The 23,310-nt window shown below is 44.2% G+C and overlaps 1 protein-coding gene across 2 annotated transcripts in view; it reads left to right on the top strand.

Moving 5' to 3' along the window:
- The window catches only part of ZBTB11 (zinc finger and BTB domain containing 11), a 1,204,127-nt gene that overhangs the window by 736,688 nt on the left and 444,129 nt on the right, over positions 1-23,310 (top strand). For both annotated transcript variants that reach the window (XM_044071594.1, XM_044071595.1), the window contains exon 7: positions 12,397-12,541. In XM_044071594.1, coding sequence (XP_043927529.1) covers positions 12,397-12,541 — 145 coding nt within the window. The remainder of the gene's footprint in view (positions 1-12,396; positions 12,542-23,310) is intronic.

Here is a 23,310-nt window from a genome sequence, read left to right on the forward strand (position 1 = left end):
TTCAACATCTGGAATGCCAACAAGGGTCAGGATGCATCAGTAATGAACACCCCACAGATACTAGAATACTTGGCAGAAATGCTTCACAGTGGCCTTTCATATTCTTCCATAAAAATACACGCTTCAGCAATTTCAGCAAAATACAACTGTGATCCACCTGTGTTTTCACATCCTTTGCTAAGACAGTTTCTAAGAGGGATAAAGAATATCAAACCTCCAAGAAAACCACCAGTGCCTGCATGGGACCTCAACTTCGTCTTGGAAAAATTAACTCTTCCTCCTTTTGAGCCAGCAGCATCTTCAGAATTGCAATTTCTCTCCTGGAAAACAGTTTTCCTGTTGGCAATTACTTCAGCAAGAAGAGTCTCGGAGATACAGGCCCTCATGGCAGTACCTCCATTTCTCATTTTCCATCAGGACAGAGTCTCTTTAAGAACCAATCCTTCATTCATGCCAAAAGTGATATCCAGGGTTTCTCTAAATCAAGCAATTCACCTGCCTACTTTCTTTCCCAATCCTCAAAATAAAGGAGAAAAGCTTCTGCACACTTTGGACATACACAGATAATTGCGCTATTACTTGGACAGAACAAAGGCCAACAGAAAGTCTGACCAACTATTTGTAGTTTACACTGCTGGAGTACAAGGAAAGGCAATTTCCAAACAAACAATTTCAAAATGGATTGGAAACTGCATCAGATTCTGCTACTCTTTCCATGGAAAAGGTGTGCCAGCCAATATCAGGCCACACTCCACCAGAGCTACAGCCACCTCCACAGCCTTTCTAAGAGGGGTGGCTACAAAGGACATTCTAGAAGCTGCTACATGGAGCTCCGTGCATACATTTTCCAAACATTACAACCTGCCTTTATATTCCAGATCCCGAGCAGGCTTTGCTTCTGCAGTCCTGCAGGGCATTTTAGCTACACCATCCTTATCTTAGATCCTACCACCCCAGCTTGGCTATGGTATTCAACCCATATGTCAGGACTGCAGTTGCATTCTTGAAGGACATAGTACAGTTTTGTACCTACCATAAATGTAGATGTCCGATAGATATGCAACTGCAGTCAGGTTTTCCCTCCCTCCTACCCCTCTGTAATTCTCTTTTTTGGGTCCACTCCCCCTTTTTCAAATTAGCTGGGGATAGCATTTATGGTGTATCTGTTTATTACTGTTGTGCATGTATGGAATTTTATCCATTCTCTAAATTTAGCCTTCCTTGGAGGGCACCTGGCATCTGGGGCAAGAAACACTGAAGAAGATGGCGTCGGCTGATGCTTTTATACCCCAGCCACTCTGACGTCGGGGAAGAGGCGACATCAGCCGGCGCCTGACCCAGACTTTGGAATCCGGCCGACCGAAGGGCTGCCTGAGACAGGACAACCCATATGTCAGGACTGCAGTTGCATATCTATCGGACATCTACATTTATGGTAGGTACAAAACTGTACTTTCCGAATGGTCACTCTACAATCCATACTTCCTTTGTTGGGGAGAGAGAGCTGGATGTGCTTAATAGATCTCCAGGATGCCTACTACCACATAATGATGGACAAAGCATCAAGGAGCTACCTACGCTTCCGGCTGGGAGCCAATCATTACCAGTTTTGGGTGCTGCCCTTTGGTCTCACCACAGCCCCCCCGGGTGTTCACCAAGTGCATGGCAGTAGTCACAGCTCATTTGCGGCATCAGGGAATCCAAGTCTTTCCATACCTGGACGATTGGCTCCTGACTGCCACCACTAGGCATCGCCTAATTCAGTCTAGAGATTCCACAGTCAAGCTCTGTTCCCAGTTGTGAATCTCGATAAACTGGTAAAAATTCTCCTTTTTGCCCACTCAGTCTGTAACTTTTATAGGAGCAAACATAGATACGGTCGAGATGACTGCCAGACTGCCTACAGACAGAATACAGAATCTTGTGCAACAAATTTACAGAATACTTCCCCTTCAAAGAGTCAAAGCGAGGGTGGTGTTGCAGCTTCTCGGGACTATGGCATCAACCATAACCTTGGTACCTTTACCAAGACTACATATGAGAATATTCCAATGGCTCCTCTCATCCCAGTGGTCAATTCAACAGCTGCCTCTACATCATCAGATCCTGATTACAGATTTTTGCAAAAAGGACCTACGCTGGTGGATTCAACCAGGTCATCTTACCACAGGGACTCCCTTTGTACCGCACCAACCCATTGCCACTGTGACCACGGATGCATCTCGGGGGGGGGGCATTATCTTGGCAGGACTGTCCAAGGCACATGGCAAGAGCAGGAAGCCCATCTGCATATCAGTCTCCTAGAGATGAGGGCGGTGCTTCTAGCGTTGCAAGCACATCATGACTTTCTCCCTCTCTATCCAGACCAACAACATGTCGGTTGTCTGGTATTTCATACCCCTTATGTCGAGTGGCCATGCGAGTTTGGTATTGAGCTATTTCTTCCCAACGCTTTCTCATTGTAACACACATCCCGGGGACTTCCAACGTAATAGTGGACAAGCTAAGCAGGACAATTTTGTTACCTCACGAATGGTCCTTGAACCAGAAAATAGCCAGTATGAACTTTCACATGTGGGGTCAACCCTGCTGCGACATCTTTGCCAGTCCCATCAACACCAAATGCAGCACCTTTTTCTATCTCATCCCCCCTCCAGGGGAGTCTCCAAGAGATGCACTAGTCCACGATTGGCCCCCGGGACTCCTTTATGTGTTTCCTCCTTTTCCACTCATCCCCAAGGTCATACAGAAAGCAGTGCTATTGGGAAGCAAGATGATCCTCATCACCCCTTACTGGCCTCGTCAGATTTGGTTCCCTTTCCTCGAGCCTCACTTGTTGGACTCCCCATGAACCCTGGACCCAGTGCCAGACCTACTGACACACATGTCAGGTTCTCTTCACCCCAGTCTCCACACACTCAGACTGACAGCATGGCTGCTCCAGTTCCATCACTAGTCAGGCTTCATGATTTGTCTCCAGCTGTAACCCATATTATTACCTCTTCTCACAAGCCTTCGACCAGAAAATTGTATCAGAGTAAATGGAAGAGATTTTCCATATAGGCCAACAATAGAGAAGTTGATCCATTTACAGCTCCCATTATTATTGTTCTAGAGTTTCTTTCTGAACTCTTTCACCAAGGTTCAGAGGCTGCTACACTCCAAGTTCAACTAGCAGCAATATCTAATTTTCATGTGGGGATTAATGATTCCAGTCTTATAGCTCACAAACTGTGCAAATCCTTTCTTAAGGGTTCCATGATGTTAAGACCTCCTGTGCAGGACCCCATTCCTCCTTGGGACCTGAATCTAGTTCTGTCTAGACTTACTCTGCCACCGTTTGAACCAGCCCATAGTTGTCAATTGAAGTTTCTGTCTTGGAAGACTCTTTTTCTGGTAGCAATAACCTCAGCCAGGCGAGTTTCCGAATTATAGGCTCTGTCTGTTAAACCTCCATACTTAATTTTTCACAAAGATAGGGTCTCTCTCCTGACCAACCCTTCCTTTATCCCTAAGGTCAGCTCTCAATTTCACTTAAACCAAGCAATTGAATTGCCAGTATTCTTCCCTAAGCACTCCAATAAAGCAGAGTATACATTCCACCAATTGGATGTACACAGGCAACTACGTTTCTATATTCACCGGAACCGAAGAATTTAGAAAATCAGAACCGCTGTTTATTTCTTTTGCTGTGGTGAGAATGGGCTTGCCAGTTTCCAAGGTTACACTTTCGAACTGGATCTCTAGTTGAATTTCCTTTATTTACAGTTCTCAAGGAAAGGAGTTACCCTTTAAATTAAAAAATTCCACCAGGTCCTTCTCTACTTCTGCTGCTTTCCAAGCCATGACACCTGTTGATATTATTTGTGCAGCAGCAACGTGGGCTACCCCTCATACCTTCATTTCCCATTATAAATTGGATTTAACTTCCAGGGGTAGAGCTTCATTTGGTTCCACGGTACTCAGGAGTATCTTCCAGTGAGCCACCCATTCAAGATGCTAGGGACGCTGTCCCACATGTAATAATGGAAGTGAGATAGGACTACATAACATAAAGAAGTTATGTACTCACCATAACGTTCCATGTATGTAGTTCATCTCGCTGAACATTATTACGAACCCACCTACCAGCCCCCTTCCTGGAGGATATGGAGACAGTTTTTTCCCTTTCTACAGTGTTTTTTTGCCACAAGGGCTCCTTTTATTACAGTTTATTCTTCCGGACCTTTGTTCCTTTTCTGTTTTATGTCTGATTCTGGTAGACTAGTAGCAAACAAGCTCTGGGGAATGTGCGCATGCATCATGGGATACCTATTAGCCACGAGCCAATCATTAGTTTTCAGGCTTTCTAAGCGGTCAAGTCAGAGCAGAGGATCTGCTCCGAACCCACATGTAATAATGTTTGGCGAGATGGACTACATACATGGAACATTATGGTGAGTACATAACTTCTTTTTTATACAAAGGCCTCACACTGGATCCCACACTTTCCCTCTGCATCCATATAGAAACTGCCATGGAAAGATAAATGCTTATCTTAAGGCCTGCTATTCCCTCACTTGAAGCCAGAAGAGACTTGGCTAAACGTGCTCATTCTGAAACTGTAGTTTGCCCTTCCCATAATTACTCTTCTTTCACCCTATAATATGTTCTTTGGACATGCTTCTGACAATGCAGCATGTAGGTTCATCATCCTGTCTCCTAGAATGGGATATTGCTGTCTCACTTCTTAATTTCTGCCCGATCACATTACTCATGTCTACACTGATGTTCTTCGTGTTTCACTGTTGCAGTCATCACATTTGGGTTATCTGCTTGCAGTAGCCCTCAGTCGGCCTGATTAACAAAGTCTTGGGTCCTGAGTCCTGAGTCGGTTGCTGTCTCATCTTCCATGACGTCAGGTAGTCCGGGTTATAAAGTATGCAGCCGACACCATTACATCAGTCTTTCTTGCAGTGCGGTGCCTGAAGCAGAAGCAGTTTGCAAGTGCCAGTCGGCCAACTCCTGAAATTTTTGTTTTCGAGTTTCAGAACTGAAGTCTTAAACTAAGCTAAGTATCTCGTTTGGGAAACTTCTTTTTCTTGCTCTAAACCGATGTCAGTAAAAGTCAATAATTGTATTTCTTGTGGAAAGCAAATACCTCATAAAGATTTTCATTCGTACTGCATTCCTTGCCTAGGCCCTGATCACGACGTACCTCGCTGTCAGTTTTGTCCCTTATTTAAACAACAAACTATTCATCGTCGGTTTATTTACGCTTCTAAATATTTTGGTACTCTGATCAACTATCCAGATATGGCTTCAGTAAGCCAGCCGACTACCGACATTCCGAAAAAACGCAAAGATAAAGACAGAGATGGACCGCATAGGTCCAAAGCTGCCGACGACGCTTTTCCTAAGCTTGTCGCCAGTTCGCCGGTACTCAGTGAGGTGCTTTCGCAGCCCCTGATACCCGCTATTCCAGATTCGCAGGCCTCTAATGAGATCCATTCGGAGTCCGGTATGCCGCAAGATGCTTCAACTGTGGAACCTGTGGATGTCTCTACCTTGGATGGATCCGGAGCCACTGTGCAGGCACCGGTTTCTGAGAGTGTATTCAGGCCTACTGACTTGCATATTAAACCGACGCCATCTTCTTCTTCAAGGCCGAAAACTCGATCCATGCTTAGAAAACCGGCGCCCAGACCACATGGTCAGGCCTCTATGCCTAAAAAACAAATGATAAAAATGGCGGAAGACTTTATTACTTTAATCAGGGGAAGCCAACCTATCCCCCTCTAAGAGACCTAGGACTGAGTTTTTCTTATGATTCTTCTGATCAGGATTCTGAAGTTTCTGTTTCCTCTGACGACCAGGATTTACCCTTATCTACCTATGAGGATTCTGATGCAGAGGACTCTATTCCCTTTGCTTCCCCTCCAGAGGATTTCTCTTTTGGTGAAACCTTGCATGCTCTTAGGGAGCATTTTCGCTGGGAAAGCCAGGAGAGTCTAAAAAGAGGCTTAGGGATTTCCTACTCCTGCCCCAACACAGGCCTTTAGCTATCACCCCTGTACTGGACATAGTTTATGATGCCTTTTTGGAATCTAGCTTGGCCCCTGACTCTATCTCCTGCTCCCAGAAAACCTGATAAATATTACACGGTCCCTGACTCTCACAAGTTCCTTTTTAAAAATCCTACTGCGGATCCAGAGATTATTTCACAGGGACCCAAGGGCATTAAGGCTACTACTGCCAAAAATCCTACCCTCTCTGATAGAGATTCCAGGGTGTTGGATATATAGGCTAAGAAGGTATACACTTCTGCAACTTTAGCCATTAGGACCTTAAACTGCCAGTTTCATATGTTAAAGTATCAGCAGCATATTATTGGATTGCTTAAACAGAAAATTATGATGATTCCCGACTGTGCTGAAAATAAAGATTTACAGGATTTAATGCATTCTGCTGAACAAGTTGGAAAACATACTTTGCAGTATGGTTTTGATTCACTAGAGGCATCTTGCAGGGCTGCTGTCACTGGGTCTGTACTTAGAAGGCATGCTTGGCTTAAAGAGCAATCTTTGCCAGATCATGTTAAAGCTAAATTGCTGGATGCTCCCTTAAACCAAGACCGCCTGTTGGCAACAAAGCAGAATAAGTACTTAAAAAGACGGAGGAAAAAGCTAAATCTATGCAAACTGTTAAAGATTTCCTGCAAGTACAGCCTCCCAGATTTAGTAGGCATTGGCCCTTTAAAAATTGGTCCTTTCCTGCCTCTTCCAGGCCTTCTTAGTCCAAACCCAGAACCAGCAGAACACCCAGGCTTCAGTCCGAAGGTACTTACAGGGGTAAGCAGTGGGGGGCACCCACTTCCAAAGCAGGGAGTGGTAAGACCCCCCCCCCTCATGGTAAACTGCCTCAATGACTTAACTTTAAATCTTCCAAGCCCTGAACAACTGACTGTTCCCTTAGGGTGAAAGATTGCCCGGCAAGCAAAAAATTGGGAACTCATTATCCAGGACAGATGTGTTTTAAATATAGTTTCCCAAGGATACAGATTCCACTTTCACTCCTTACCAACCCCAAACGGTTGGCCAGATCTACCCCCAAATCAGTGAGCAGAGGCTCAAAAGCAAAGTATCACTCTCTTAAGCATCAGGGCTATTCAACCTGTTCCAGAAGAGGAAAAGGGACAAGGTTTCTACTCAAGACTTTTTCTGGTGCCCAGAAAAGACAACTCCTGGCATCCTATACTGGACCTCTCTATCCTAAACTCTTTTTTGGTTATCCCAAAATTCAAGATGCTAACTCTCCATCAGCTGCTTCTTATGTTAGGCAAGGATGCCTGGTTGGCAACACTGGACTTAAAGGAAGCCTACCTACACATCCCAATAAGCGAATCCTGCAGAAGATACCTACGCTTTAAAGCAGGCTACATGCACTATCAGTTCTCTGCACTGCCCTTTAGCTTATCTGCTGCGCCCAGGGTATTCACAAAGTGCCTAGCTCCAGTTATTGCATTTTGCAGGCACAGAAATATTCAAATATACCCATACCTGGACGATTGTCTAATTCAGGCAGAAAGCCAGGACATACTATTGAATCATCTGGCGTTTGTACAGAAATTGCTAACATGTTCTTCGTGTTTCACTGTTGCAGTCATTACATTTGGGTAATCTGCTGGCAGGTTGCCCTCATTCGGCCTGAATTTCAAAGTCTTGGATCCTGCGTCAGTTGCTGTCTTCTCTTCCATGACGTCAGGGGTAGAAAACATGCAGCAGACGCCATTTTCTTTAAGTTTTCTTGCCCCCGATGTCAGGTGCCCCCAAAAAGCAACATACACTCGAACATCTACATTTGTGGTAAGTATACACAACTGTACTTTCTCTGGGTTACACCATAAACGAAAAGAAGTCACATCTTTGTACCCTGCCAACAAATTGTATTCCTGTGAGCAAGCTTGGACACAACTTCCCAGATGGCTTTTCTCACGCCAGAAAAACAAGTTCATTTAACAGCCTACTTCAAACTATTGGCCACAAAGACCTAGCTATCTGCAAGGAAAATACTGCAAGCCCTGGGGTTCATGGCCTCCTACATTCTACTAATTCCATATGCAAGACTGCACATGAGGACACTACAATGGTATCTAAAAAGCTTATGATGTCAACTTTCTCAGGATCTCGAGGCAATGATTCCTATCATTCCTTGTCTACAGATAGTTCCTTTGGTGGGCAGACGCCTGTCACCAAAACAAGGGACTGCCATTCATTCTACCTCCTGTCGCCCGTACCCTAACAGACACATCAGACTATGCATGGGGGGGGCTCACTTGCCAGGGAAGTGCATTCAGGGCAAATGGAACCCAAGTCAAATGCACCTGCACATCAATCAAAAAGAAATGTTAGCTGTACAGAATGCTCTAACAGCCTTCAAGGACCCCATCCTTCCAGGACAATTAATGGTAAAGACGGACAACACCACTGTTATGTGGTACATAAACAAGCAGGGGGGAACTCATTCATACCCTCTCTGCAGACTAGCCATAGCTCTGTGGAACACAGCCTTGAGCTACCAAGTGCACCTACATGCTCAATTCCCTCCAGGAAAGCTAAACCCACTGGCAGACAACCTAAGCAGAAACTTTATGGACCCACACGAGTAGAAACTGGAACCAAAGATATTCAACATGTTGAAAAACAAATGGGGGAGTCCAGATATATACCTGTTTGCCTCCCCCCAGAGCTACCAATTGGAAAAATTGTGCACAAGGACTCCCCAAAAACAAGCTTGGAAAGTGAATGTCCTGTCCTTCAACTGGAAAAACCTATCAGTTTATGCCTTTCCCCCTCTGCCTCTCCTCTCCAAGGTACTACTAAAGATCAAACAGGACAAACCATGGACGATACTGATTGCACCAGACTGGCCACGCCAACACTGGTACCCCATTCTGTGCAGTGTGTCACTGCTGGCACCATGGCACCTGCCTCAGACACCTGCCCTGCTGTCCCAGCAGGAGGGCCAGATTCTGCACCCACAGATTCAAACCCTGAACCTGGCAGCCTGGCTAATTTCCTAATCTCTCTGTTACCATCCCTCAGTAAGCAAGTGTTGGATGTCATTCTGGAGGCAAGGAGGCCTAGTTCTAGAAAATCCTATGCTGAAATATAAAAAGATTCTGTTCCTGGAAACAAGCTCAGGGGATGGGCACTGCAACACCCAATTTACCTCAGATTCTTCAATACTTAACTGAGATGCTGCCACAAGAGCCTTTCCTTTTCCTCCATCAAAATTTATGCCTCAGCCATTTCAGCTCATTACAACACAGACCCACCCCTCTTCTCTCATCCACTGCTGAAACAGTTCCTCAGTGGGGGCAAAAACTTAAGACCACCCAGGAGAGCCCCTACTCCAGCCTGGGACCTTAATTTTGTATTGGAAAAACTCACTCTACCTCCTTTTGAGCCAGCTGCAAATGCAGAGTTGAAATTCCTCTCTTGGAAAACAGCCTTCCTTTTAGCCATCACTTCAGCAAGAAGGGTGTCTGAATTACAGGCCCTCATTGCAGTGGAGCCTTTCATAATTTTTCATGCGGACAGGGTGTCCTTCAGGACCAATCCCTCCTTCATGCCCAAGGTGGTATCCAGTGTGGCCCTTAATCAGTCCATTCATTTGCCAACCTTCTCTAATCCACAGAACAAGGGGGAGCGAATTCTGCACTCCTTAGATGTGCACAGACAACTTAGATTTTATTTGGGCAGGACTAAGCCTCTCGGGGAAATCTGAACAACTGCCGTTGCATTTACTACAGGGGTAGAGGGGAAGGCCATTTCAAAGCAAACCATTTCTAAATGGATAGGCCACTGCATTCATTTCTGCTATAAGTACCATGGAAAACCTACCCCACAGGGGATTAGACCACATTCAACCAGGGCTGCATCTACCTCTACAGCCTTTCTCAGAGCTGTCCCTACCAGGGACATCCTAGAAGCTGCTACCTGGAGCTCCGTACTTACCTTCACCAAGCATTACCATTTGCCAGTTTTCTCTAAATCTAGATCTGGCTTTGCCACTGCAGTTTGCAGGGCCTTATAGCTGGTCCTAATGCTATCTAATTGCCTCCTTCCATCCTTAGCTTTGGGAATCTACCCAAATGTGATGACTGCAACAGTGAAACACGAACAACATAGTACAGTTGTGTGCACTTAACATAAATGTAGATGTTTGAGTGTATTCACTGTTGCAGTCCTAGTTATCCTCCCTCCAGCCCCCTGACTTCTATTGGCTATACCGTTATTCTTGCTTACTATGTTTAAAGCTTTTTGGTGTATTTGCTTTTTTGTTGGAGGTGTAACCTTATGTATATATAATTGCTTCCCATTATGGGGGCACCTGACATCTGGGGCAAGAAAAACTGATGTAATGGCATCGGCTGCATGCTTTATACCCCTGACGACTTGACGTTATGGAAGAAGGGACAGCAACCGACGCAGGACCCAAGACTTTGTTCATCAGGCCGACTGAGGGCTACTGCAAGCAGATAACCCAAATGTGATGACTGCAACAGTGAATACACTTGAACATCTACATTTATGGAAAGTGTACACAGCTGTACTTTCGTGAAAGTATTGCATGAATACTGCTGCCCCTCCTGAAGGTGCAAATTAAGTAAAGCACTTGCATTACTCTCTTCACAACCAAGACAAGTCTCTTACTCTCATTCGTCCACATTTCAGTCTTGCTGTTGAGAGAAAGTTTTTTGTAAAATTGTTTCCTCAGACTAGAACAGTTTACCACAAAACATTCTTCAGATTGCAAGGGTTTTTAGGAGAAAAATTTGTCAGGCTTTTACAGTAACTATATAAATGAACTTTCTGTATAGATAAAGGGTCGTTTATTATCACTGCTGCACTACGTCCTAGATAATAAATCCTAAATCCCTTACTCCTCGAGGTATTGCTTAAACCTAACTCACCATAGACATGTGTGTGCATATGTGTATGTATATATATGTATGTAACTAGGTTAAAAACTCAGAATATGCTGTATTAAAATGCAAGATGCTGTGTAACTTTGTTTTTATTCAGGTGTTGATTCCAATTGCTTCCTAAATACTTCTCGTAGCAAGCCTATAAACTTGTAATTACTATCCTGCTAATACTGCATGCAGTGCTACAGTTGTTCCTGTGTACCCAAGTCGTGGCTGGAAATGGTCCATGGAACAGCTCATCCAACTGGTTAATATAGTAAATAAAATGTTTGTAAAATTGTTCCACAGTGGGAGGGATTCAAAAATGCTTACAGTGAGGGGGAAGCTGTAATGTGGCAGCTAACCCCTGTGGTAAGCCTTTCCAATTCTTACACCACCCTACTGCTGATGTTTCCCTTTATTGGGGACCTCAGCATGATGAGTGGTCTTGCAGATTCAGCTGCTTGATGATGTGGCAATCCAAAGAGAGCAGCTAATTCTAGATAGCCGTTTGCTCTTCTGTGGGAATGTCAGCATCTCTTGATAAACTCTGTCAAGCAATTCAAAGAATATCTCATCTGCATAAATTTTATTGCTGGAGGAAAAGGTGAATCCCATCAGACTGTGGCCACCCATTCACTCTTATGTGGAAGCAGTTACAATACAGGCAAGTTCAGAGTGGATGTGCTGGTAAGGGTTTGTGTTATTGTACGTGTGGACATGTCTGTAGGAGTATGAATGAAGCTGTATGAGCTCTGCCTGGGTGGCAGCAATGGGGAGAGTGTGTGGGGGTTAGATAAGGAATCAAGAGAGCGTGTGTGGGGGTCAACTGATAAGTTTTTCCATGACTGTGAATGACCTGTTTGTTGGAGTGTATGTGAGTATGGGGGTGCTTTTGCCAACATGATGCATGGACCCCTAGAGAGAACATTACCACTCTCAGGTCTAACAGTGATAGTGTTAGCAAGAGTGTGATTCAGCGACACATTAATGAGCCAATAATGAGGTAATTTTCGCTACAACCTTATCTGTCTCTGAATCTCATTTTCTCACCATTGCAATAATTGACTCTACTTGCATTAGACAATTACCATGAGTGAGGAGCCTTTTTCCAAGCTGGAAGGTAGTATGTCTCTGTTGCTGTATGATCTTTTTTAATTTATCATAATTCTGTTTCTTGTAATATTGATTTCTGTTTGCCTGACTTGTGTAACATTTTATCCTGTGGTCTGTTGACTGGGATGAAGACATTTGTCTAATTAAAGAAAATCCACTTAAATTTCAAAAGAGGCAATGTTACTGGTCTGTATATTTAACCGATTAAGATGAGTTGTATTTATAGTTTTGCTAGGAAATGGATTTTGACAGAATGCAGGTAAGTGCTACTAAAACTAAACCTGTTAAATTTGCAGTCAATAAAGTTTTTTGTTTTCATTTCCTGTCAGGTCTGTGGAAAAGCATTCACCTACAAGCGTGGCTTGAAAATGCACATGGCTCTCCACGAAGCGCAGAAACAGTTTAGGTGTGGATTGTGTGAAAAGTCTTTTGTAACCAAGCGAAGTCTCCAAGAACATTTGAGCATTCATACAGGTAATTTCAGGAATGCTTTATGCTTTCATTACAGTTGTGGACTTGAGTGTTGATGCAGGCAAGGTTAAGAAGGTCATCATAAGGACTACTGCTGCAGTATCAAACATAACATGTGGGAATTGGGTCACATACAGATGTCTTGACTGTCCAACCTGGCTTCTACAACTTTGTCATCCATCGCACACAGCTGGCCCTCCCGCATGCTGTAGATGCTACATGTAATTGAGATTCAGGGCATATTGAGGAGCGGCACCAGCATCATATTCTGTTGTTTTTTTTTGTTTTGTTGTCTCATTGGATGATCAGAATTGCTGCTGCTATCAGTTCATCCAAGTGATGATCAAAGTTGATAAACACACTGGGATTTTTTTCGGCTTGTGTTGTAGAGTTTTTCTTTGTGTTTTTATTAGCTGAAGAGATCTTTTTTTGTTTCTGTATTGGAGTTTTTTCTGAGGCCAGTGACATCATTTGGGCAGGTTGCAAATAAATATGCTTGTGGCCAAGGTATCACCAAAGGACTTTTCCCCTTCATTGTCCATTCAGCCTTGGCAAAATCATAAGCTTGCTGTGAAGGCATTCTACTTAGTTTAATAAAAGTATTTTACAATGGTGATCATAAAATCTAAAGGCATTCCTAAAAAACAAAAATGGTCATCATCATCATCATCATCAGATCACTGTTGCAGTAGTAATGACAAACTAGATGTATTCCGCCAAGGATACCATATGTTTGGACAGTATGCCAATGCTTAGTCGCTCATTCTTAACATACTGTATGTCCAGCCGTAGATCTAAGCACAAGGACTGCATGCTGATACGCAAGGAATGTCAGACACCAAAAATTCTCCTTTCTTGCTGACAGTTCAGGAAGCGGTGCTATCTATAGCTGGTTCTGTCAGCCTTTTGAAAGGATCCAGTTTGCCATTGTGAGCAAAAACTAAGTGCCCTGTTAGGGACCCTTCCTCTGTTTTTAATAATTCTGTGCTGGATCTTTGTTAATGTCATCAAAGTGAGGCAGATGCCTTTGTGATAGGCAAATTTCTTATAAAGAGAGCCATTCAAAGTGAGATTTTTTGTTTTTTTTTTTTGCTTTGGGCCAGGATACAACATCAAGGACTGTACTGCTTGTCAGGCATTCATCCAGAAATTCCTAGGAAGATGTTCTTGTTTCACTGTTGCAGTCATTACATTTGGGTAATCTGCTGGCAGGTTGCCCTCACTTGGCCTGATTAACAAAGTCTTGGGTCCTGCGTCAGTTGCTGTCCCTTCTTTCATGACGTCAGGTCGTCAGGGGTATAAAACATGCAGCCGATGCCATTACATCAGTCTTTCTTGCCGCGCAGTGCCTGAAGCAGAAGCAGTTGGCAAGTGCCGGTCGGCCAACTCCTGAAATTTTCTTTTTCGAGTTTCAGAACCGAAGCCTTCAACTTAAAGCTAAGTACCCCATTGGGGAAACTTTTTCTTGCTCCTTACCGATATCAGTAAAAGTTAATAATTGTATTACTTGAGGGAAGCAAATACCTCATAAGGATTTTCATTTGTACTGTATTCCTTGCCTAGGCCCTGACCACGACGTACCTTGCTGTCGGTTTTGTGCTTTATTTAATCAGTGCACTATCCGTCGTTGGTACATTTTTGCTTTTAAATATTTTGGTTCTCTGTTTAATTATCCAGAAATGACGTCAGTTAGCCATCTGACTGCCAGAATACCGAAAAACGCAAAGAAAAAGACAGAGACAGGCCGTTGAGGTCCAAAACTGCCAACGCTTCTCCTAAGCCAGTCTCCAGTTCGCCAGTACTCATTGAAGCGCTTTTGCAGCCCCTGATGCCCACTACTTCTCATTCGCAGGCCTCTACTGAGACCCATTCGGAATCCAGTATGCCGCGCGATGCTTCAAATATGGAACCCGTGGATGTCTCTACCTTGGATGGGTCCGGAGCTGCTGTGCAGGCACCGCCTTCTAAGGGTGTATTCAGGCCTACAGACTTGCATATTAAACGGGCTCCAACTTCAGTGCTAAGGCCTAAATCTCGATCTATGTCTAAAAAACTGACGCCCAGGCCACATATTCAGGCCCCTGTGCCTAAAAAATAAATGATCAAAATGGCTGTAGATTTAATTACTCTAATCAGGGGTAGTCAAACCCCCCCCCCCCCACACCAAGAGGCCTAGGATTGAATTGGACGATGAATCTTCTGAACAGGACTCTGATTCTTCTGACTCTTCTAATGATCTGGATTTGTCCATACCTACTTATGAGGACTCTGATGCAGAGGATTCCATTCCCCCCTGCTTCTCCACCTGAGGATTTCTCTTTTGGGGAAACTTTACATACCTTAAGGGAGCATTTCCACTGGGAAAGTCAGGATTTCTCTAAATCCAAAAAGAGGCTTAGGGATTTCCTTCTTCTTCCTCAGCATAGGCATTTGGCTATACCTCCTGTACTAGATATTGTTGATGTGTTTTCGGAATCCAGGCCTGCCACCAAAACAAGAGACTGCCATTCACACCACCCCCTGCCGCCCAAACCCTAACTACAGATGCGTCAGACTATGCATGGGGGGCTCATCTGGCAGGGAAGTGTATTCAGGGCAAATGGAGCCCAAATCAAATGCACCTTCATATTGATCAAAAAGAAATGCTAGCTGTACAGAATGCACTGACAGCTTTCAAGGACTACCTTATCCAGGAAAATTACTGATAAAGACGGACAACACCATGGTTATGTGGTACATAAACAAGCAGGGGGATACACATTCATCCCTCCTCTGCAGTCTAGCCATGGCATTGTGGAACACGGCCTTGAGCTACCAAGTACAACTACAAGCTCAATTCCTGCCAGGAAAGCAGAATGTTCTGGCAGACGAACTAAGCAGAAATCTCATGGACCCTCACGAATGGAAATTGGAACCACGAATTTTCAACATATTGACACGAAAATGGAGGAGCCCAGACATAGATCTTTTTGCCTCACCACAGAACTACCAGTTGGACAAATTTTGCACAAGAACTCATCACAAAAAAGCCTGGAAAATGGATGCTCTGTCCTTCAGCTGGAAAAACCTATCAGTCTGCCTTTCCCCCTCTGCCTTTGCTCTCCAAAGTTCTACTAAAAGTCAAACAGGACAAGCCAAAAATAATTTTGATTGATCCAGACTGGCCTCGCCAACACTGGTACCCACTTCTGCGCAGTATCACACATTTCTCTGTGGCACCTACCTCAGACTCCTTCCTTACTGTCTCGGCAGGAGGACCAAGTTCTGCACCCTCAGCTCCAAACATTGAATCGTGCAGCTTGGCTAATCACTTAAATTCACCCTTAGCGCATCCATCAGCAAACCTGTGATGGATGTCATTTTGGAGGCGAGAAGACCTAGTACTAGAAAATCTTATGCAGACAAATGGAAAAGATTCTGTGCCTGGAATCAGTCTCAAGGGATGAGCACAGCAGTGCCCAATTTACCTCAGATTTTTCAATACTTAACTGAGATGCTTCATCAGGGCCTGTCTTTCTTCCATAAAAATCCATGCCTCAGCCATTTCAGCTCACTACAACACAGACCCCCCCCCTTCTCTCATCCTCTTCTAAAGCAGTATCTCAGAGGGGCCAAAAACTTGAGACCACCCAGGAGAGCTCCAACCCCTGCCTGGGACCTTAACTTTGTATTGGAGAAACTCACTCTACCTCCTATCGAGCCAGCTGCAACTGCAGACTTGGTTTCTTTCCTGGAAAACAGCCTTCCTTTTAGCAATCACTTCAGCTAGAAGGATATCTGAATTACAGGCCGTTATGGCAGTGGAGCATTTCATCATCTTTCATGCAGACAGGGTGTCACTTAGGACCAATCCGTCATTCATGCCAAAGGTGGTATCTAGTGTGGCTCTTGATCAGTCCATTCATTTGCCAACTTTCTTTCCCAATCCACAGAACAAGGGAGAGCGGACTCTGCATTAATTGGATGTACACGGACAACTTAGATTCTACTTGGGCAGGACTAAATCTCGAAGAAAATCTGAACAACTGCTGGTAGCATTTGCTGCAGGGGCAGAGGGGAAGACTATTTCAAAGCAAACCATTTCTAAATGGATAAGCCATTGTATTCATTTCTGTTATAAACACCATGGAAAACCTATCCCCCAGGGGATCAGATCTCATTCCACCAGGGCTGCATCTACTTAAGCAGCCTTTCTCAGAGGTGTTCCTGCCAGGGATATTCTAGAAGCTGCTACCTGGATTCAGTTCATACTTTTCACCAAGTATTATCACTTACCAATCTTCTCTAAATCCAGAGCTGGCTTTGCCATTGCTGTTTTGCAGGGCCTTATAGCTGGTCCTAATGCTGTATAAATCCATCCTCCCAACCTTAGCTTTGGGAATCTACCCCAATGTAATGACTGCAACAGTGAAACACTATGAACATAGTACAGTTGTGTACACTTACCATAAATGTAGATTTTCGAGTGTATTCACTGTTAGACTCCTGGATATTCTTCGTGTTTCACTGTTGCAGTCATTACATTTGGGTAATCTGCTGGCAGGTTGCCTTCAGTCGGCCTGAATTCCAAAGTCTTGGGTCCTGCATCGGTTGCTGTCTCCTCTTCCATGACGTCAGGTCATCAGGGGTATAAAACATGCAGCCGACACCATTTTCTTTCTTCTTTCTTGCCGCGTGGTGCCCGAAGCAGAAGCATTTCGCAAGTGCTAGTCGGCCGACTACTGAAATATTTGAGTTTGAGTTTCAGAACCATAGTCTTCACTAAAGCTAAGTACCCCATTGGGGAAACTTTTTTCTTGCTCCATACTGATGTCAGAAAAAGTTAATAATTGTATTACTTGTGGGAAGCAAATACCTCATAAGGATTTCCATTTATACTGTATTCATTGCCTAGGCCCTGATCACAACCTGCCTGGCTGTCGGTTTTATGCTTGATTTAACCGACGCACTATTAAGCGTCTGTATATTTTTGCCTCAGAATATTTTGGAAACAGATTAACTACCCAGAAATGTCATCGGATAGCAATCTGACTACTGGAGTACATAAAAAATGCAAAGAAAAGGACAGAGAAAGGCAGTCGAGATCCAAAACAGCTGACGAAGCTTCTCCTAAGCTAGTTGCCGGTTCGCCGGTACTCAGTGAGGCGGTTTCGCAGCCCTTGATACCCGCTACCTTCGAGTCGCAGGCCTCTGCTGACACCCTTGTGGAGTCTGGCATGCCGCAAGATACTCAAGGTATTGGTCCGGCGGATGTATCTCCCTCGGATGGGTCCTGAGCCACTGAGCAGGCACTGGCTTCTGAGGGTGTATTCAGACCTCAAAATTTGTATATCAAACTGATGACAGCTGCAAAACCAAAGACAAAAGCAACTTCTAAAACTAAAAAATGAAGCATGAGCCATGTGCACAGGCCTCTATGCCTAAAATACAGATGATCAAAATGGCTGAAGACCTTATTACCTTGCTCAGGGGTTACCCATCCCCCTGCAGATAAGAGGCCTAGGCAAGACACTGATTTTGAATCTTCAGATCAGGCTTCTATTTCTTCTGATCAGGAATTATCTATACCTCCCTTTGAGGATTCTGATGCAGAGGAGTCTATACCATCTGCATCTCCTCCTGAGGATTATTCATTTGGAGAAACCTTGCATACTTTGAGGGAGCATTTTCACTGGGAGAGTCAAAAAAGAGGCTCAGGGATTTCCTTCTCCCTCAGCACAGGCCTTTAGGCATTCCCCCTGTTTTAGACATTGTGGATGATGTGTTTTCAGAGTCAAGATTGACCCCTAACTCCTTACCTCTAGCTCCCAGTAAGGCTGACAGATATTACAGGGTCCCTGACGCACATAAATTTATATTTAGAAACCCTGCTGCTGATCTTGAAACTAATTCACAGGGTCCTAAGGGAGTTAAGGCCTCAACAGCAAAAAATCCTACCCCCTCTGATAGAGATTCAAGGGCACTGGACATATGGGGAAAAAAGGTTTATACATCTGCAACATTGGCAATCAGCGCCTTAAACTGTCAATTTCATATGCTTAAGCACCAACAACATCTTATGGGATTGTTGAAACAGAAAATTATGTTGATTTCTGAATGTGCAGAAAATAAATAATTGCAGGAATTATTGCATGCAGCTGAACAGGTTGGAAAGCATACTTTGCAATGTGGTTTTGACTCATTAGAGGCCTCCTGCAGGGCTGCAATTACTGGATCTGTGATTAGGTGGCATGCCTGGCTAAAGGAACAAAATCTGCCTGATCATGTTAAAGCTAAATTGCTAGATGCACCATTACAGCATGATTCTCTGTTTGGTATTAAGGCAGAAGAGGTTTTAAAGAAAATGTAAGACAAAGTTAGGTCTATGCAAACTGTTAAATACTTTTTACAAGTGCAGCCACCAAGATTCAGTAGACACTGGCCTACAAAAAATTGGTCCTTTCCTGTGTCAGACAGAGCTCAAACGGTCAAATCCAGATGCCGTAAGGGTTCCAGATACCAGGCGCAAGATTCTTACAGGTCAAAGCAATGGGGCCCTTCTACCTCCAAATCTGGAGGAGATAAAGCACAAACATACAGAAAACAGTCCCAATGACTTCCCTCTGCCTACACCAAGCACTTATCTTTTGGCAGCACCCATAGGGGGAAATTAGCACTTTTTGCTCATAATTGGCAGTTAATAACCCAGGACAAGTGGGTATTAAACATAGTATCACAGGGATACAGATTCCATTTCCACACTCTACCAATGGCAACTGGTTGGCCAGATCTGCCAAAAAATCAATGGACAGAGGCACAAAAACAGGTTACGTCCCTCATGGATATGGGGGCCATTCAGCCACTACCAGAACAGGAAAAAGGACACAGTTTTTACTCAAGACTGTTCTTGGTACCCAGAAAGGGCAAGGCCTGGCGGCCAATACTAGATTTATCGATTTTGAACACATACCTGGACATTCCAAAATTCAAAATGCTGACTTTGCAGCAGCTTCTGCCCATGCTGGGCAAGAATGCTTGGCTGGTGACATTAGACCTAAAAGAGGCATACCTGCATGTCCCAATAAGACGATCATGCAGAAGATATCTCAGATTCAAAGCTGGCTTAATGCATTACCAATTATCTGCACTGCCCTTTGGCTTATCTACTGCGCCCAAGGTCTTTACGAAGTGCCTGGCACCAGTAATTGCATTTTGCAGACAAAGTATACAAATATATCCTTACTTGGACAACTGTCTCATTCAAGCAGAGAACAAGGACATTCTTCTTCGACACCTGGCGTTTGTCAAAAGGCTTCTAGCATGCCTAGGGTACACAATAAACGAAAAGAAATCACAACTGGTACCCTCTCAAAAGATAACATTCCTGGGTGCAAGCTTGAATACAACTGCCCAGGTGACTTACCTCACGCCAGACAAGCAAAGGCAACAGACTACTTACTTCAAACTGATGGTGACAAAAACCCAGTTATCTGCAAGACAAATTCTGCAGGCTCTGGGCTTCATGGCATCCTGCATCCTACTGGTTCCATATGCAAGACTGCATATGAGGAAACTTCACTGGTACCTAAAAAGTTTATGGAGTCAACATTCTCACAGTCTGAAAGCAATGATTCCTCTCATTCCCTGCCTACAACAGGAGTTTCTATGGTGGGCAAAGTCATGTCACCAAAACATGGGACGGACCTTCACTCTACCACCTGCCAGCCAAACCATAACAACAGACGCATCAGATTATGCCTGGGGGGCCCACATGGCAGGAAGATGCACTCAGGGCATATGGACCCCAAAACAAATGCATCTGCATATCAACCAGAACGAGATGCTAACTGTTCAAAATGCCATAACAGCCTTCAAGGACTTACTTCATCCAGGACAACTAATGATAAAGACGGACAACACCACGGTCATGTGGTATATAAACAAGCAAGGGGGCACACACTCATACCTCCTTTGCAGATTAGCCATAGCACTGTGGGACACAGCTTTGACCTACCAAAGACATCTTCAAGCTCAATTCCTGCCAGGAAAGTAAAATACTCTGGCAGACGATTTAAGCAGAAACCTTATGGATCCTCACGAGTAGAAACTAAATCCACAAGTCTTCAGCATGATAACAGAGAAATGGGGGAGCCCAGACATAGATGTATTTGCCTCTCCTCAAAATTATCAATTGAAAAGATTCTGCACAAGGACTTATCACAGACGAGCATGGAAAGTGGACTCCCTATCCTTCAGTTGGAAAAAACTATTAGTTTACGCCTTTTCTCCTCTGCCTCTTCTCCCCAAAGTCCTCCTAAAAGTCAGACAAGAGAAACCAAAGATGATACTAATTGCCCCGGACTGGCCCCGGCAATACTGGTACCCAATCCTGAGGAACTTGTCTCAATACCCAGCTTGGACCTTACCTCAAAGACCTCAACTACTGTCCCAGCAAAACAATCCGATCCTGCACAATCAACTACAGACACTGAACCTGGCAGCATGGCTGATCATGTAGTTATACAAACAACATCTCTCAGTAAAGCTGTGATGGATGTCATTTTGGAAGCCAGAAGGCCTAGTACTAGAAAATCTTATGCTGACAAATGGAAGAGATTCTGTGCTTGGAATCAAGCACAAGGAACTGATACAGCAGAACCAAATATTCCTCAGATATTACAATACTTAACTGAGATGCTTGACAAAGGCCCATCTTTCTCATCAATTAAAATCCATGCCTCTGCCATTTCGGCTCATTACAATACAGAGCTACCAATCTTTTCTCATCCTTTACTAAAGCAGTATCTTAGAAGAGCCAAAAATTTAAGGTCTCCTAGAAGATCAACATTAACTGCATGGGACCTCTATTATGTGTTGGAAAAGCTCACCCTGCCTCCATTTGAACCAGCTGCTACCGCTGATATAAAGTTCTTATAGGTTCATAGGTAGGTACTAGGCTATCAGCCCTAGGGCCCATACAAGCCTAGCCAAAAAATGTACCCTGGCTTTCGCCACCCAAGAAAATTATTTTCCTGTGCCCCTGTCGAGCAGAGCCACAGAGGTGATCCCCGGGGTGAATTTCCCATTTCCCATCCAGTCATCAAGATTTTTCTTGAAGAGTGCTAATGAGGAGCTCTGTTTGACATAGATAGGTAGTCTGTTCCAGAGTATGGGAAGTCTCTGGGACAGGAATCTATCCCTCCAGCATGTTCTGTTTATTGTGGTGACAAGGTTAAGGTCCCTAGAGCGTGTAGCTCGGAGGGATTGGGATTTCTTTAAGTGGAGCATGTCCAACAGCTCTGGGTTTGACATAGCTTTGTATGTTAGGCAGAGATCTCCCCTGAGTAGACGAAATGCGGTGGAGTAAAGCTGTAATTTTTTGAGACTGTCTGCATAGGGCATATGTTTGAGGCCAGTAATCCTTTTTGTGAGGTATTTCTGTGGTCTTTCCAGTTGTAGATGTCTTGTGAGGTACATACCAAAAGGGGCGTTGTACTCTATAATGGGTCTAATGAGTGATGAGTAGAGGGGAACAATGACCTCTTTTTTTCTGGATGAGAATCCTTTTGTGATGAGATGAGCCACGTAGAAGGATTTCCTGACCACTGTGGCGATGTGATTATCAAAGGAGAGACTACTGTCCACCTGTGTCCCAAGGTCTCATCACATTTTCCGCATTAAGTAGACCACCAGCTATGTGGTATTTCATGGGTACAGAGTTTTTACCAAAGGGGATGACAATACACTTTTTGGCATTGAGCTTCAGGCCATGGCTTTGACACCAGGTATCTGTCTCATTGAGGCCCTTTTGTAGTTTGTCCACATCGTTAGGAGTTTTGATTATGGCTCCTAGTTTGCAGTCATCTGCAAACTTTGTTAGCCAAAGACCTTCTGTGTTGGCCTGCACTTCAGAGAAGTAGATACCAAATAGGAGAGGACCCAGGACTGAACCCTGTGGTACTCCACTTGTCACTGGTCTGATGTTGGATTTGGAATCCGCTACTTTCACAGTGTGGGTTCTGTCCGTGAGCCAGTCGGCAACCCATCTTGTGACATAGGGATTTATACCTAGTTTAGTGAGCTTATCTATAATTCCAGAGTGGGGGATGGTGTCGAAAGCCTTGGCGAGATCTAGATAAGCTGTGTGAACCATTTTACCCTGATCTATGGCTTTGGTGACTGCTTCAAAGAAGTCAATCAGGTTTAGGAGACATGATTTGCCTTTTACAAATCCAAACTTTGTAGGGTCCAGAGTTTGGAGATTACAATGTCTTTGTTTGAGTTCCATGATGATACATTCCATGGCCTTGCATACCAGGCTCGTGAGGCTAATGGGGCGGCAGTTCCCGGGGTCCGTCGTGGCTCCCCCTTTGTGGAGTGGGATAACTGTTGCGGTGCGCCATTCAGTGGGTACAAAGCCTGAGGTGAGGCTATGATTGAGCATGGTACTTAGGTAGGGTGCCAGTTCATTCTGTAGTTCGTGTAGAACGCAGCCTGGGATATTGTCAGGTCCCATGGATGCTGTGTTATTGGCTTTGGAGAGTGTGTTTTTTACCTGTACAGCTGTGATTATAGGAACTTTGCATTCTTCAGGTATAGAGATGGGCCCTCTAGGGGGTGAGAGGGGGGTAAAGTTAGCACTAAACCTATCTGCTAGGATGTTGGCAATATCAGTTGGTTCTGTATATTTAGTGCCATTATGCTGCAACTCAGAGCAGATCTGAGTGTCCCTATTTAGATTCTTGACATAGCTATAGAATGCTTTGTGGTTGTCTTTAGAGTCAGTGGCAATT

Source organism: Protopterus annectens, chromosome 5.part0 (assembly GCF_019279795.1).
Source record: "Protopterus annectens isolate FY-2018-M chromosome 5.part0, PAN1.0, whole genome shotgun sequence".
Lineage (NCBI taxonomy): Eukaryota > Metazoa > Chordata > Ceratodontiformes > Protopteridae > Protopterus > Protopterus annectens.